The sequence below is a fragment of the Lepus europaeus genome, chromosome 12 (genome assembly GCF_033115175.1).
Source record: "Lepus europaeus isolate LE1 chromosome 12, mLepTim1.pri, whole genome shotgun sequence".
NCBI lineage: Eukaryota > Metazoa > Chordata > Mammalia > Lagomorpha > Leporidae > Lepus > Lepus europaeus.
Genome location: NC_084838.1, coordinates 95,803,015 through 95,820,489, shown reverse-complemented (window position 1 = coordinate 95,820,489; position 17,475 = coordinate 95,803,015). Strand labels below are relative to the sequence as shown.

General features: G+C 49.8%; 1 protein-coding gene across 5 annotated transcripts in view; it reads left to right on the top strand.

The window, feature by feature from the left end:
- The window catches only part of SLC35D2 (solute carrier family 35 member D2), a 55,370-nt gene that overhangs the window by 17,309 nt on the left and 20,586 nt on the right, over positions 1 to 17,475 (top strand). For 3 of the 5 annotated variants that reach the window (XM_062207112.1, XM_062207114.1, XM_062207117.1), the window contains 4 exons: positions 973 to 1,059; positions 9,004 to 9,071; positions 13,642 to 13,713; positions 14,397 to 14,465. In XM_062207112.1, coding sequence (XP_062063096.1) covers positions 973 to 1,059; positions 9,004 to 9,071; positions 13,642 to 13,713; positions 14,397 to 14,465 — 296 coding nt within the window. The remainder of the gene's footprint in view (positions 1 to 972; positions 1,060 to 9,003; positions 9,072 to 13,641; positions 13,714 to 14,396; positions 14,466 to 17,475) is intronic. The other 2 variants (XM_062207113.1, XM_062207115.1) reach the window with 1 other exon arrangement.

Below are 17,475 nucleotides of genomic sequence, written 5' to 3'. Positions count from 1 at the left end.
GGGACTTGAACCCAGGCTACTCTGCTATGGGATATGGGCATATTAGCCACTAGGCCACTCTGTATGGAGTGCTTCTAATATACCCAGTGTATTCCATATTGATATGATTCGAATGAGACATTTTTGATGTACTGTCAAGACCAGAGAGAAAAATCCATTTTTGAATTTGTTTTTCTCTGTTCTCTTATGTTACATGTTAAGGAAATATTGGAGTTCTGAAAAGTGTGTCTGTGTGGAGTTTCCTATTTTTTTTTTTTTTTTGTTTAATTTATTTGAAAGACAGAGTTATAGAGAGAGGTAGAGACACAGAGAGAGGTCTTCCATCTGCTGGTTCACTCCCCAGATGGCCGCAATGGCTGGAGCTGCGCTGATCCGAAGCCAGGAGCCAGGAGCCTCTTCCTGGTCTCCCACATGGGTGCAGGGGCCCAAGCACTTGGGCCATCTTCCACTGCTTTCCCAGGCCGTAGCAGAGAGCTGGATCGGAAGTGGAGCAGCTGGGACTTGAACCGGCGCCCATATGGGATGCTGGCGCTTCAGGCCAGGGCATTAAGCTGCTGCACCACAGTGCTGGCCCCCCTATTTTTTAAAAATTGTTTGCATTGCTCACCTTGTAGGAAGGTGCCCATATCCTCAACACATGGGAAGTGTGGTACAAGGTTCATGTGTGGCCTTACCAGCTGTTGCCCTGAGGAACCTGTTCCCTCTGCCCCTCTGCCACCATTCCTGGCCCTGGGGATAATATATGTATCTGTGAGTCTGTTTGATGTTCAACTTCTGCCTGTAGTTTTGCTGGAATCCACTTAGTGGCAAGAAAACCTATTTCAGAGTTCCATGAATATTTTTCCTGGAACCCGGAACATTGATTTTTTTGTTCTATTTCTTTTGGATGAGTCTGTTTTGTTCCGATGATATCGCTACATCAAGCAGTCTTCCCAGCTATCTTGCTGAAGCTTGTCTCTCCTCTTGCTTTAGATGGCGGCCACCATAATGATACTGTATGTGTCCAAGCTGAATAAAATCATTCACTTCCCCGATTTTGACAAGAAAATTCCTGTAAAGGTATGTGACAAAGCCGTGATGGGACATGGGAAATACACACCGCTGCTTGCGCTGGTCAGAAACTTCTCTGTAAACATTGTCGGCTGGCGCCGCGGCTCACTAGGCTAATCCTCTGCCTGTGGCGCCGGCACACCAGGTTCTAGTCCTGGTCGGGGCGCCGGATTCTATCCCGGTTGCTCCTCTTCCAGGCCAGCTCTCTGCTGTGGCCCGGGAGTGCAGTGGAGGATGGCGCAGGTCCTTGGGCCCTGCACCCCATGGGAGACCAGGAGAAGCACCTGGCTCCTGGCTTTGGATCAGTGCAGTGTGCCAGCCGCAGCGGGCCATTTTGGGGTGAACCAATGGAAAAGGAAGACCTTTCTCTTTGTCTCTCTCTCTCACTGTTCACTCTGCCTGTCCAAAAAAAAAAGACAGATTATCTGTCATTGAGGTGTCCAGTTGTAACTGACCTGAAATATATACATCGTGACAGACATCAACCATGACGAACATGGATACTGTGTGACCTCAAGTTTATTCGTGACAAAACTCTAACTCAGGGACTGGCACCTACTGCACCCCAGTGCCAGCCCGGTCCATTGCTTTCACAGGTGTACTAGCAAGGAGCTGGATCGGAAGTGGAGCAGCAGGGACTTGAACCGGCGCCCATATGGGATGCTAGTATCCCAAGGAGCAGCTTAACTCATTATGCCACAGCGCCGGCCCCTTCTCCTTCTTCCTGCAAGGACCTGAGTCCCACTGGATTTGGGCCCTCCTGGTACCCCTTAGAGGTCCTGTCTTCAGGAGCAGTCACCCTGGGGGAGGGGGCGAGGTTCAGTCCCTGACCGCACATGCGCACTTGTGTCCCTGGGGCTTCACTGCTGCTGGCTCCCATGGTCTGCACATCCCCCAGTGCCGCAGACAAGGTCAGACCCTCTCCACAGCGGTTCTGTCAGTTCATCTCCCAACACGTAGTGCACCCGGGTCCCTGTCGCTTCACGTTCTTGCCAGTTCCTGGTGTGCAGTCGTTTGAGATTTTGTTGAAGTGGTGAATGTGTGGCTATGTCTTTAATTTGCACTTCCCTTATGAACAATGAGGTTGAATGCCTTTTCAATTTTTACAAAACTTTTGTTTGAAAGGCAGAGAGCGACTGTGTATGTGTATGTGTGTGTGTATGTGTGTGTATGAGAGAGAGAGAGAGAGAGAGAGAGAGAGAATATTTTTCCACCATCTACTGGTTAACTCCCCAACTGCTTACAATGTCCAGTGCTGGGCCAGGCTGAAGCCGGGAGCCTGAACTCAATCCAGGTCTCCCACATGGGTGACAGGGACCCGAGTACTTAGCCATTACCAGCTGCCTTCTAGGGTTGTGTTACCAGGAAGTTGAAATTGGGTGCAAAGCAGAACCTGAACCCAGGACTTCGATATGGGATACTGGTGTCTTCATTGGCACCTTAGTTGCTAGGCTAAATGCCTGTTCTCTGTTGTGCCTCCTACAGTACTGTTGATCACCCATGGGTCTGACTGTATCTGGAAGCTGTTTCCTGCACCATAATCAAACAGACTTAATTACTATAGCTTTATAAAAAGTCTTAATGCCTTCCTTGTTTTTGGTCCTTTGTATTAGTATATGACATTGGAAGCAGCTTGTCATAAAAATAAATGTGCAGGCCGGCGCCGTGGCTCAACAGGCTAATCCTCCGCCTAGTGCGCCGGCACACAGGGTTCTAGTCCTGGTTGGGGCGCCGGATTCTGTCCCGGTTGCCCCTCTTCCAGGCCAGCTCTCTGCTGTGGCCCAGGAGTGCAGTGGAGGATGGCCCAAGTCCTTGGGCCCTGTACCACATGGGAGACCAGGAGAAGCACCTGGCTCCTGCCTTCGGATCAGCGCGGTGCGCCGGCCATTGGAGGGAGAACCAATGGCAAAGGAAGACCTTTCTCTCTGTCTCTCTCTCTCACTGCCCACTCTGCCTGTCAAAAAAAAAAAAAAAAAAAAAAAGTTCAAGGTTTTGATTGGGTCTGCATTGAATTTATCAATCAGTTTGGGAAGAATTGATATCTTTAAAGTTTTAAATCAACCCATGAATAAGTAGAATATGGCCCAGGTCCTTGGGCCCCTGCACCCGTGTGGGAGACCCAGAAGAAGCTCTTAACTCCTGGCTTCAGATTAGCTCAGTTGTGGCCATTGCAGTCATTTGGGAGTGAACCAGTGGATGGAAGACCTCTTTCTCTCTCTCTTTCTTTCTCTCTCTCTCTCTCTCTCTGTGCCTCTTCTTCTCTCTGTGTGTAGCGTAGCTCTGACTTTCAAATAAATAAATAAGTAAATAAATAAATCTTAAAAAAAAAAAAGAACTAGCCCAGGGTTCTGCTGCCTGTGGGAATGCCTTGGTTTTCCTCCAGGTTTCCGTTTTGCCTTTAGTCTTGCCCTGCGGGTTCCTCACAGTCTTCTGAGTCCTTTTATGCATTTATGAAGGTTTTAAGTTAATGACCTAGCGTTTAAAAGTCACCTTATCCAATGCTGTTTCCAGCAAGGGGATTAGCACACACAGCTTAGCAGTTGGTGTTGCTTTTGTTTTTGGATCAGGTGTGGAAATGGGGACAGCCGATGGGGACAGCTGTTGTTTTTGAAGCCTAAGTTGTACGATCACCAGCTGTGCTATTGTGAGTCATTCATAACCAGAAGGCTGACTAGGAAAGGGGACGTCTTGGATCTGTCATCCCCCGCTTCTCACTTGAGAGGCCTTTAAAAAGTTCATAGAAGCTGTGCATTATTATTTTAAGATTTATTTATTTACTTGAAAGTCAAAGTTACATAGTGAGAGGAGAGGCAGAGAGAGAGAGAGAGGTCTTCCATCGATGGTTCACTCCCCAATTGGCCGCAACGGCCGGAGCTGTGCTGATCCAAAGCCAGGAGCCAGGAGCTTCTTCTGGGTCTCCCACACAGGTGCAGGGGCCCAAGGACTTGGGCCGTCTTCTACTGCTTTCCCAGGCCATAGTAGAGAGCTGGATCAGAAGAGGAGCTGCCAGGACTAGAACTGGCACCCATATGGGATGCCGGCACTTCAGGCCAGGGTGTTAACCCACTGCGCCACAGCGCCAGTCCCGCTATGCATTATTATTTTAAAAATGTTTGATTTATTTTCATTCATCTACTAGAAGGAAAAAGGAATAGAAAGAGCATCTATTTAGTGGTTCACTCCCCAAATGCCTGCAGGAGCCAGGGCTGGGCCACGTGGCAGCTGGAGGCCAGAAGCTCATCCCTGCTTTCCCGCATGGTTGGTAGGGGCCCAGGCACTTGAGTCATCGCCTGCCGCCTTCCCAGGTGCATTAAGAGGAAATTGGATCAGAAGCAGAGCAGCTGGGACGCAAACTGACCCTAGAGTATGAGATGTGGGTGTCCCAGCTAATGGCTTAGCCGCTGCACCACAACACCTGGCTCCACATTATTATTTATTTATTTTTTTATTTGACAGGCACAGTTAGACAGTGAGAGAGACAGAGAGAAAGGTCTTCCTTCCATTGGTTCACCCCCTAAATAGCCGCCACGGCCAGCACACTGCGCTGATCCAAAGCCAGGAGCCAGGTGCTTCCTCCTGGTCTCCCATGCAGGTACAGGGGCCCAAGCACTTGGCCATCCTCCACTGCACTCCTGAGCCACAGCAGAGAGCTGGACTGGAAGAGGAGCAGCTGAGACTAGAACCCGGCGCCCATATGGGATGCTAGTGCCGCAGGTGGAAGATTAACCAAGTGAGCCACAGTGCCAGCCCCCCACATTATTTTTTATTTCTTCTTTCTCACAAACTTTTTATTATCTTTAAAATATTTATTTATTTGAAAGCTAGAGTAACAGGGGAGGGAGGGAGGAAGGGAGGGAGGGAGAGAGAGAGAGAGAGAGAGAGAGAGAGAGAGAGAGAGATCTTCCATCTATTGATTTACTCCCCAAAAAGCCAAACAGTGGGGACTGGGCAGGCCAGTCTGAAGCCAGGAGCCTGGAACTCCATCCAGATCTCCCACGTGTTTGGCAAGCACACTCAAGCACTTGGGCCATCTTCCACTGCCTTCCCAGGCCAGTAGCAGGGAGCTGGATCTGAAGTAGAGCAGCTGGGATTCGAAGTTGTGGTCCCATACAGAATGCCGGCGTTGCAAACAGCTGCTTAAGCAGCTGTGCTGCAGTGCTGACCCCTCCACAAACTTAAAAAGAACAACAACAATATGTACTTATTTATTTGAGGACGACACAGAGAGAGAATCTTCCAACCACTAGCTCACTCCCCAGATGCCTGAAATACCCAGGGCTGGGCCAGGTCAGTCATTCCCAAGTGGCGCCTTAACCTATTGCTTCAAACACCTGACCCCATTTTTACAAACCTTTTTTTTTTTAAAGATTTATTTCTTACTTACTTGAAAGGCAGAGTTACAGAGAGAGGAAGAGAGACAGAGATCTTCCAAATGCTCGTTCACTCCTCCAAATGGCTGCAACAGCCAGGGCTGGGCCAGGCCAAAGCTAGGAGCTTCTTCTGGGTTTCCCACGTGGGTGCAGGGGCCCAAGTGCTTGGACCATCTTCTACTGCTTCCCCAGGCCATAGCAGAGAGCTGGATCGGAAGTGGAGCAGCTGGGACTCAAACTGGTGCCCATATGGGATGTCGGCACTGCAGGCGACAGCTTTACCCTCTACGCCACAGCGCCGGCCCCTCTACGTACTTTTGAAGTCCTTTTTTTATCTTCTTTCTTAAGCAAATGTGGTAATACAATTTTGTAACATTTTTGGGGAAATGGCAGTATTTCAAAGTGCTTCAAAGGATGTCTTATCTGAGTTGAACGCCTTGCTTCTTGGTAGTGGAAAAAGACAGATGGGATACCTGTTGGTAGCTCTGGGCTGTGATGCCGGTTAGAAGAGTCTGAGTTCTCACATGATCTTGGAAGAGGACGCTGTTTGTTTATGCATTGCAGAAGGCAAGGCTTTACATCCTGTGTGTTTCTTCTGCCTATTCGGAACAGTATTTCTCTTGAGGGTGAGAAAATACTTCAGAAGCTCAGAGTTCAGTAACCCTAGTGCAATGCTGTTGAACCTTATTTGACCTTAGTAGATATTTAATCATTCCAAGTCTTCAAAACAAATACAGCGATGCCACAGGAATGTGGCTGGTGTTTCCGAACTTTCCAAAGGTTCACTAACCTGGTGGCTTCCAGTAAGACACCTGACCTTGATTTGCCTGAAAGAGAGCACGTGTGTGCAGGGACAGAGGAAGGCACGTGTGTGCAGGTGATGGAGGAGGGCACGTGTGTGTGAGTGACAGAATAGTGCACGTGTGTGCAGGGACAGAGGAAGGCACGTGTGTGCAGGTGATGGAGGAGGGCACGTGTGTGTGACAGAATAGTGCACGTGTGTGCAGGGACAGAGGAGGGCATGTGTGTGCAGGTGATGGAGGAGGGCACGTGTGTGTGAGTGACAGAATAGTGCACGTGTGTGCAGGTGATGGAGGAGGGCACATGTGTGTGAGTGACAGAATAGTGCACGTGTGTGCAGCGACAGAGGAGGGCATGTGTGTGCAGGTGATGGAGGAGGGCACATGTGTGTGTGTGACAGAATAGTGCACGTGTGTGCAGGGACAGAGGAGGGCACGTGTGTGCAGGTGATGGAGGAGGGCACGTGTGTGTGACAGAATAGTGCACGTGTGTGCAGGGGCAGAGGAGGGCATGTGTGTGCAGGTGATGGAGGAGGGCACGTGTGTGTGACAGAATAGTGCACGTGTGTGCAGGGACAGAGGAGGGCACGTGTGTGCAGGTAATGGAGGAGGGCACATGTGTGTGTGTGACAGAATAGTGCACGTGTGTGCAGGGACAGAGGAGGGCATGTGTGTGCAGGTGATGGAGGAGGGCACGTGTGTGTGAGTGACAGAATAGTGCACGTGTGTGCAGGGACAGAGGAAGGCACGTGTGTGCAGGTGATGGAGGAGGGCATGTGTGTGTGACAGAATAGTGCACGTGTGTGCAGGGACAGAGGAGGGCATGTGTGTTCAGGTGATGGAGGAGGGCACGTGTGTGTGAGTGACAGAATAGTGCACGTGTGTGCAGGTGATGGAGGAGGGCACGTGTGTGTGAGTGACAGAATAGTGCAACGTGTGTGCAGCGACAGAGGAGGGCATGTGTGTGCAGGTGATGGAGGAGGGCACGTGTGTGTGACAGAATAGTGCACGTGTGTGCAGGGACAGAGGAGGGCACGTGTGTGCAGGTGATGGAAGAGGGCACGTGTGTGTGACAGAATAGTACACGTGTGTGCAGGGGCAGAGGAGGGCACGTGTGTGTGGGTGATGGAGGAGGGCGCACGTGTGTGAGTGACAGAATAGTGCACGTGTGTGCAGCAACAGAGGAGGGCACGTGTGTGCAGGTGATGGAGGAGGGCACATGTGTGTGAGTGACAGAATAGTGCACGTGTGTGCAGGGACAGAGGAGGGCACGTGTGTGCAGGTGATGGAGGAGGGCACGTGTGTGTGAGTGACAGAATAGTGCACATGTGTGCAGGGACAGAGGAAGGCACGTGTGTGCAGGTGATGGAGGAGGGCATGTGTGTGTGTGTGACAGAATAGTGCACGTGTGTGCAGGGACAGAGGAGGGCATGTGTGTGCAGGTGATGGAGGAGGGCACGTGTGTGTGAGTGACAGAATAGTGCACGTGTGTGCAGGGACAGAGGAGGGCATGTGTGTGCAGGTGATGGAGGAGGGCACGTGTGTGTGAGTGACAGAATAGTGCACGTGTGTGCAGCGACAGAGGAGGGCATGTGTGTGCAGGTGATGGAGGAGGGCACGTGTGTGTGTGTGACAGAATAGTGCACGTGTGTGCAGGTGATGGAGGAGGGCACGTGTGTGTGTGTGACAGAATAGTGCACGTGTGTGCAGGGACAGAGGAGGGCACGTGTGTGCAGGTAATGGAGGAGGGCACATGTGTGTGAGTGACAGAATAGTGCACGTGTGTGCAGGGATAGAGGAGGGCATGTGTGTGCAGGTGATGGAGGAGGGCACGTGTGTGTGAGTGACAGAATAGTGCACATGTGTGCAGGGACAGAGGAAGGCACGTGTGTGCAGGTGATGGAGGAGGGCATGTGTGTGTGACAGAATAGTGCACGTGTGTGCAGGGACAGAGGAGGGCATGTGTGTTCAGGTGATGGAGGAGGGCACGTGTGTGTGAGTGACAGAATAGTGCACGTGTGTGCAGGTGATGGAGGAGGGCACGTGTGTGTGAGTGACAGAATAGTGCACGTGTGTGCAGCAACAGAGGAGGGCATGTGTGTGCAGGTGATGGAGGAGGGCACGTGTGTGTGACAGAATAGTGCACGTGTGTGCAGGGACAGAGGAGGGCACGTGTGTGCAGGTGATGGAGGAGGGCACGTGTGTGTGACAGAATAGTACACGTGTGTGCAGGGGCAGAGGAGGGCACGTGTGTGTGGGTGATGGAGGAGGGCGCACGTGTGTGAGTGACAGAATAGTGCACGTGTGTGCAGCAACAGAGGAGGGCACGTGTGTGCAGGTGATGGAGGAGGGCACATGTGTGTGAGTGACAGAATAGTGCACGTGTGTGCAGGGACAGAGGAGGGCACGTGTGTGCAGGTGATGGAGGAGGGCACGTGTGTGTGACAGAATAGTGCACGTGTGTGCAGGGACAGGAGGGCACGTGTGTGCAGGGACAGGAGTGCATGTGTGTGCAGGTGTAGGGATGTATTCTACTTGCGTAGGCCTGGTCAAGATGGCCATCTCCCTCCCTCCCCAACGCCAGGCATCACTACTCATCTAACTCTTTGGACCACATGGAGAGACTGTGCACGTCTTGGATTCTAGAAAATCCAGTCCTCGCAGACGCAGGAACTAACCTGGTTCTCCCGCTGGTGGAGGAGGCGGTGAATGTCCCAGTGTATTTCTGAAGGAAGACACGTTACTGGCTCCTAACCAAACATTCTTTCTTTTTTAAATTGAAGCTGTTCCCTCTGCCCCTCCTCTATGTTGGGAACCACATAAGTGGATTGTCAAGCACAAGGAAATTAAGGTGGGTGCAGGTGGAGGGTTGCTGGGAGGTCCTCACCCATCTGCTTCTCAACTTTGGTTTTCAGGATATTGCTTGGGATACGTAGAGAAGAGACTGACATTTAGCAGTTTAAGAAATTACATTGGAGGTTTTTTTTCCCCAAAGCCTAATCTTTTTTAAAGATTTATCTATTTATTTGAAAGTCAGAGTTACACAGAAAGAGAGAGAGAGAGGGGAGAGAGAGAGAGAGAGAGAGAGAGAGAGGTTTTCCATCCAATACTTCACTCCCCAGTCGGCCGCAACAGCCGGAGCTGTGCCGATCCGAAGCCAAGAGCCAGGAGCTCCTTCTGGGTCTCCCATGTGGGTGCAGGGGCCCAAGGACTTGGGCCATCTTCTACTGCTTTCCCAGGCCATAGCAGAAAGCTGGATGGGAAGTGGAGCAGCCGGGTCTCAAACCAGCACCCATATGAGATGCCGGTGCTTCAGGCCAGGGTGTTAACCTGATGTGCCACAGCACCGGCCCCAAGCCCAATCTTTTTTATTTTTATATTTTAAAGATGTATTTATTGGGCCGGTGCCGTGGCTCAACAGGCTAATCCTCCGCCTAGTGGCACCGGCACACCGGGTTCTAGTCCCGGTCGGGGCATCGGATTCTGTCCCGGTTGCCCCTCTTCCAGGCCAGCTCTCTGCTGTGGCCCGGGAAGGCAGTGGAGGATGGCCCAAGCGCTTGGGCCCTGCACCTGCATGGGAGACCAGGAGAAGCACCTGGCTCCTGCCATCAGATCAGCGTGGCCATTGGAGGGTGAACCAACAGAAAAAGGAAGACCTTTCTCTCTGTCTCTCTCTCTCACTGTCCACTCTGCCTGTCCAAAAAAAAAAAAAAAAAAAAAAAAAAGATGTATTTATTTATTTGAAAGGCAGAGTTGGAGAGAAGAGAGAGAGCGAGAGAAAGAGATATCTTTCATCCGCTGGTTCACTTTCCAAATGACCACAATGGCTGGAGCCAAGAGCCCTGCACCCCATGGGAGACCAGGAGAAGCACCTGGCTCCTGCCTTTGGATCAGCGCGGTGCGCCAGCCGCAGTGTGCCGGCTGCAGGGGCCGTTGGAGGGTGAACCAACGGCAAAGGAAGACCTTTCTCTCTGTCTCTCTCTCTCACTGTCCACTCTGCCTGTCAAAAAACAAAACAAAAAAAAAACAAAACCAAAACAAAAAAAGCTTATATTTGTTCTTTTTAAAATATTTTATTTATTTTATTAAGAGGTAGAGTTACAGATAGTGAGAGGGAGAGACAGAGAGAAAGGTCTTCCATCCTTTGGTTCAATGGCTGGAGCTGTGCCGATCTGAAGCCAGGAGCCAGGAGCTTCTTTCTGGTCTCCCACATGGGTGCAGGGGCCCAAGGACTTGGGCCATCCTCCACTGCCTTTCTGGGCCACAGCAGAGAGCTGGACTGGAAGAGGAGCAACCGGGACCAGAACTGGTGCCCATGTGGGATGCCGGCGCTGCAGATGGAGGATTAACCTACTGTACCACAGCGCCGGCCCCTATATTTGTTCTTATAGTCAAATTCAAAAACAGAATATGAGACCTGACGACATCAAGGTAGGGATGGTATGCTTTATCCAGGTAGATTTGTTTATGTGATTATGGTGCTGTATAACTTTTAGTTTTATCCCAGTTTTATAAAATTCAGGAACGTTCTATCTGTTTTGTGTGGGTGAGGCCTGGTGCATGGAAGAGAAATGACAGTTTTCAAGTGTGTGCTATATAAAATAATTAAGAAGTTTGCATTTGTTTCAGGGTCCTGATCGCTTTTGTCAAGACTCACTGTAGGGTGGGAGTTGGGCACAGCGGTTAAGGTGCTGCCTGGGATGGCCACATCCCATTTTACCGTGCCTGGGTTTGAGTCCTAGCTCTGCTTATCATTCCAGCTTCCTGCTGGTATGAACCCTGAGAGGCAGCCATGATGGCTCAAGTGGTTAGGCCCCTGCCACCCACGTGGGAGACCTGGATTGAGATCCTGGCTCTGGCTTTGGCCTGGTCTAGCCCCAGCATTGCGAGCATCTGGGGGAGTGAATCAGTGCATGGAAGCTTTCTCTCTCTCTCTCTCTCTCTCTCTCTCTCTCTCTCTCTCTCTCTCTGCCTTTCAAGTAAATAACATAAAAGGAATTCATTATTTCAAGAGGAAAAGGAAAAAGTCACTGTAAAAACAATCAAAGTGGAGGAGTGAAAAGACCAAGCCATCCTATAAACTGGAGAAAATTGTGTGTACTATGTAGTCTAATGGCACACGTGAATGGAAATCTACAAAATGAGAAAAGAGTGCGTATGCTGAGGGTGACAGCAATTGAGGAAGACCTGTTTGTGCAATGAGAGTGGAAATGGAGAGGTGAGAGGTAGACCAGGAGGAGGACATATAAAAATGACCAATGTGAAGTGACACCCTTTGTCATTCCCTTCAAAAGGGCGCATGGTGATGTGAAAAAGAAAAAAAAACATGAAATATGGGTTTTAGCATCATGGTGTCCCATTTTATCCACAGGCGCTAAGTTCCAAGACCCCTGACACAGGGATTGTTTTTTTTTTTTTTTTTTTGACAGGCAGAGTGGACAGTGAGAGAGAGACAGACAGACAGAAAGGTCTTCCTTTGCCGTTGGTTCACCCTCCAATGGCCGCCGCGGTTGGCGTGATGCGGCCGGCGCACCGCGCTAATCCGATGGCAGGAGCCAGGTGCTTCTCCTGGTCTCCCATGCAGGTGCAGGGCCCAAGTACTTGGGCCATCCTCCACTGCACTCCCTGGCCACAGCAGAGAGCTGGCCTGGAAGAGGGGCATCCGGGACAGGACCGGTGCCCCGACCGGGACTAGAACCCGGTGTGCCGGTGCCGCAAGGCGGAGGATTAGCCTAGTGAGCCGCGGCGCCTGACACAGGGATTGTATTGAACCCAGTATATTCTGTGTTTTCCCATCCCTACAGAGCTATGATGAAGTTTCACTTAAAAATTAGGCATTGTAAGAGATTGACAGCAAAAATAATAATAGGACAGTGGTTGCAATGTGCTGCAGTAAAAGTTATTTAAAATTGTGAATTGTTTCTGGAATTTTCCACGTGACATTCTCGGTCCACAGTTGATCCTGAGTGAGTGCAGCCATCGAAAGTGAAACCATGGGTCGGGGTGTGTGGTGAGAACACACAGTAGTATGTTTAGTTGTTTGTTGTTTCCTTTAAGGATTAGTACAGTTGGTTTTATTTATTTGCTTTCACTTATTTGAAAGAGACAGAGAAGAAACAGATCTTCCATGTACTGATTTGCTCCACACATGCCCACAACAGCCTGGGCTGGAGTTGGGGCCGGCTGAGGCCAGGTGCCCAGAACTTCATCTTGCTGTCATCTGTGGGTGACAGGGACCCAATGACTTGTGCCCTCACCTGCTGCCTTCCAAGGTGCACAACAGGAAGCTGGAATGAAAAATTGAGCCAGGACTGAACCCTGGTACAGTGATATGGAACGTTGGCATCCTAAGTGGTATCTTAACCACTGTGCCAAACACCCCTCAATTTTGGGGGGGGGGGTAATGTAGCCTTATTATGTTAAGTTTGGGGAAAATAGCCCATAATTCCATTCTTTAAAACATAATTTGGGCTGGCACTGTGGTGTAATAGGTAAATCCGCTGCCTTCGGTGCCAGCATCCCGTATGGGCACTGGTTCAAGTCCTGGCTGCTCCACTTCCGATCCAGGTCTCTGCTAGATCTCTCTGGCCTGGGAAAGCAGTAGAAGATGGTCCAGGCTTGGGCCCCTGCACCCATGTGGGAGACCCGGAAGAAGCTCCTGGCTCCTGGCTTTGGATCGGTGCAGCTCTGGCCATTGTGGCCAACTGGGGAGTGAACCATTGGATCGAAGATCTCTTTCTCTCTCTCTGCCTCTCCTTTTCTCTCTGTGTAACTCTGACTCTCAAAGTAAATAAATAAATCTTAAAAAAAAGGAAAAAAAAACATAATTTAAGTATTCAGTTTAGCCTTTTCCCATATACAGAATGTATCTTACTATAGTGATACACTTAGTTTAGTATCTTCCACGTTAACCACTGTTGGAAAATGAACTTTTATATTCTAGAGTTTTTATATATACATATATATAATGTTTTCTCAGTGGATGTATGTTTATTTATTTTACCATTGACATTGTCTGATATTTAGATTGTTACTGATACTTTTCCAAAAGCAATACTGCATTGCACACGTCTGTGCAATTTTTTTTTCTTTCTTTTGGATGATTAACTTAGACTAATTGGACCCAAGGTTAGGACCGTTTAACAACTGTTGACAAATAGTCCCAGCCTGATTTGTTGGAGGCTGGATCGTCGTCCTCATCGCCAACTGGTTTAGCACAGTCTTTGTAGTGGTCGATAGTGTGATGGTGGAATGATGTGAAATTATGTAATTGCTGTATCTTTTTAGGGTTTCATATGATTTGTTCATGGTAAACGTGAGGATTATATTGAATCTGGAGAATGGCTAGGCAGTTCAGACATAAAAACACCCCAGCGGTGCTTATTGCCGCCTGATGCTGTGTTCTCGTCCTGATCTGACAGCTTGCCGATGTTCACCGTGCTCAGGAAGTTCACCATCCCGCTGACTCTGCTCCTCGAGACGCTCATCCTCGGGTAACTTCTCTATGCTCCCTTCGTCCTGTGTGTCCCCCATGGCGCGCATCACCTTTATCCCTCGACTTTTGTCATCCAGTCATCTGCCCAAATAGTTGATCGGAGTTTCTGGTTGCAAGAACTTAAGGACAAGTTGTTTATTGACCTAAAAGAAGCCACCTGTGTGTGTGTAATCTCCAAAGAACCCAAAGGGGTTTTTTTGAAAAATTGCAATTTTACATTAAACAGTTAACATGTTTGTGATAGAAAATGATGAAAGGAAAAGCCGCCACCCCAAATGGATATGAATCTGTTCACAGAGCCAAATGGAGGAAGAACTATCCCCTATACACACAGCACAGGAGCGTAGGGGAGCAGGGAGGTCGATTTGAGTATGGTGATTGTAACAAAAATCAGGGGAAGTCACTTTTTTAATGTTGGCATACAGACCTCACACGGGGATACTCAGGCTGACGTGCCGAAAGCTGACAGCAGAGACCCCAGTTTGCAGTCAGGTGAAGAAAAAGGCTGAGGCGAGCTTGTCAACTTGGTCTGACTTCTAGATGCTCTGTGAAGCTTTTGTGTGTTGGATTTTTAAGTAGGGAACCGTTGATGTGTGTTTTCAGTTTGTTTGCAAAATGTAATCCATATTCTTACTTCTCTCCTCCCATCACCTTTCCTCTCTTACTATTTGCCCGTGGCAGGAAGCAGTTTTCGCTGCACATCATCGCCAGCGTCTTTGCCATCATCCTCGGGGCGTTCATAGCAGCTGGGTAAGACTCTGGCCGCTTTGGCTCAATCACTTCTTTGTGTCCCTGACAATAGGCCCCTTCCCGGTTTTTCATTTCCCATCTGGCTGCAGTTGAATCGAGCGGCCAGGAGACAAATCTGTTGAAGTTAGCAGAGTCCCCGGGTGTTCCTGTGGCAGGAACACGTCCGCCACCACATGTCTGAGGGTAGGCAGGGAGTGCCCTGGGATGTTAATACAGATGTTCACCTGAACTGTTTTCCTTTATTACTGAGATTTGTTTCCAGTATAAAAATGGGGACTTTCTAAAGCCTGCATGCTGATGGTTTGATCGTTCTGTGATAGCGTAGCAGTCACCGTTTCCAGCAGTAGCATGCCGTCCTTGAGGGCGTTTGTATGTTGGGGATACAAGGCAGCAGGGGTGGCCGGACTGCTGCCTTCACCCTCAGTGTGCACGAGCAGGAATGAGGACCCCCACCCACCCACCCAATCCTCCCGTTTGCATTGGCAGGCAGGTGCTTGGATTTCTGTTTGCTCTATCATGGTGCTTAACACAGCTGCACAGTTAACATTCCTTGGGCTCAGGGCTTTAAATATATATATATAATATATGTATTATATACATAATATTATATATACATAATATATAATGTATATATGTATATAATATGTATATTATATATATATATATAATTTGAAAGGCAGAAAGACACACACACATACACACACAGACAAGCAGAGGGAGATCTTCTCTCTACTGCTGTACTCCCCAGATGTCTACAACAGCTGGGACTGGGCCAGGTCAGATGAAGCCAGGAGCCCAGAACTGAATCCAGGTTTCCCACGTGGGTGACAGGGACCCAACCACCTGGGCCTCCCAGGGTGCAGCAGGGAGCTGAGCTGGGACTTGAAGCCAGGCACTCCACATGGGGTGCAGTGTGGGATGCTGGCATCTAAACTGCTGTGCAGAACCCCCGCCCTCATCCTTGTATTCAGAACTTAGCCTGCCCTTTGCCGATTGTTTCCAGGCCTCTCCGGGCCTCAGTTTACCCCATCTGTAAGGCAAAGGTAATACCAGCAAATGAACCCACCTGAAGCAAGGGGGAAAGACTACAAGTTGGAGGAATTTTGCTTAAACAGGTTAACTCATTTAGACTCACAGCACTTGGCTGCAGGCCTGCTGGGACCCTCCTCTTCCCCTCACTCCTGTTAGTGCATCCACGTGCAGGCAGCTATGCATGGCAGTCCGTGGGCTGAGCCTCAAAGGGGGCTTCCTGTGTCATCCTGGCGGAGAAGAGGAATGTGGGGCCGCTGTGCACTGGCTGGTGAAGCTTCCGCACCGCTGTAACGCAGGTCCCTCCCCCGACTTTTTATTCAACAAAGCGAGAGTCACACGGCTTAAAGGAATTGAAATAGGAAGCCCGCAAGGCACCCTCAGCAGCAGAGCCAACTCCACACCTGGCTGCTGGCCTCCAGTGAGCGCCGAGTAAGACACCTGACAGCACGGCCAGCTTCAGGGATGAGCACACGACTGTTGGGAGCTCCTGGCCTCCGGAGTGGGGAACTGAAGATTCTGGACATTTCCCTCGGGCTCTCTGAACTAAACGGCACTTTCCGTGCACGCCTTCCCAAGCCTAGCCTTTTCTACTCATTCTCCGTTAGAATAAAAACTTTAAGCAGATACATTTAGCAGGAGTTTAATTGAGAAAAGAAGGATTGGCAAACCAGCAGATGTTTGGAAGCTCCATGCTACCATGTGGTCAGGTAGTACTTAAGGCCAGAAAGAGGAGGGATGGGACAGAGATGGCTTGGCTGGGTGCGGCTTGGTGGCTGCCTCTTGTGAACACGGTTGGATTAACTGGTGGCCTGCAGTGCAGTGAAGCTTGGCCCCTGTGACGGGCAGGGACTCAGCCGTTGCTACTGAAGTGTACTCAGAGGTAGGCTGTGAGCTAGCTTAGGGTCCAAGTTAGGTTGTATTCCTTCTGTAATAGTCAGTGGGTGGGGGAGCAGTGCTGTGGCATATCAGGTTAAGCCACTGATATGGGCGCCGGTTCGAGTCCCAGCTGCTCCACTTCCGATCCAGCTCTCTGCTATGGCCTGGGAAAGCAGTGGAAGATGGCCCAAGTCCTTGGGCCCCTGCACCCACATGGGAGACCCAGAAGGAGCTCCTGGCTCCTGGCTTCAGATCAGCACAGCTGTGGCCATTGCGGCCGTTTGGGGAGTGAACCAGCGGATAGAAGACCTCTCTCTCTCTCTCTCTCTCTCTCCTCTCCCTGTGTAACTCTTACTTTCAAATAAATAAATCTTTAAAAAAGAAAAAGAAAAAAAATCTTAAAAAAAAAGTCAATCCGGAGACATCCTGAAGCCAGATAGGATTTAGTTTGACACAGTCTCTATGGTCTCAGGGAATGGCAAACTCTTTATTTTTATAAAGGTTATTACCAGCCTTGCACATGGACTCCATTAGCAAAAGGTAAGATAGAGTGGGAGGCCAGGCTGTGAGAGGGAGAGAGAGACAGAGACAGCTGTTGGTTCACTTCCCAGATGCCTGCCAACAGCGAGAGCTGGGAGCTGGAACTCAGGCTAGGTGTCGCACGTGGGTGGCAGGAACCCAGTTACTTGGGCCACCACCTGCTGCCTTCCACAGTGTGCACTATTAGCAAGAAGCTGGAGTCAGCAAGTGGAGGAGGGTCTTGAAACCAGCACTCTGAATAGGGGGTGTGGCCAAACACCTGCACGGCAACCTCTTTGTGATACAAAATCGGATCAAATGAGAATAGGCAAGAGATTTGGAAGACTTACTTTGAGAAAATTCATTTCTTCTTTTTAAGATATTATTTATTTGAAAGTCAGAGTTACACAGAGGGAAAAGGAGAGGCAGAGAGAGAGAGAGGTCTTCCATCCACTGGATCACTCCCTAATTGGCCGCAATGGCCAGAACAGCGCTGCTATGAAGCCAGGAACCAGGAGCTTCTTCCGGGTCTCCCACATGGGTGCAGGGGCCCAAACACTTGGGCCATCCTCTGCTGCTTTCC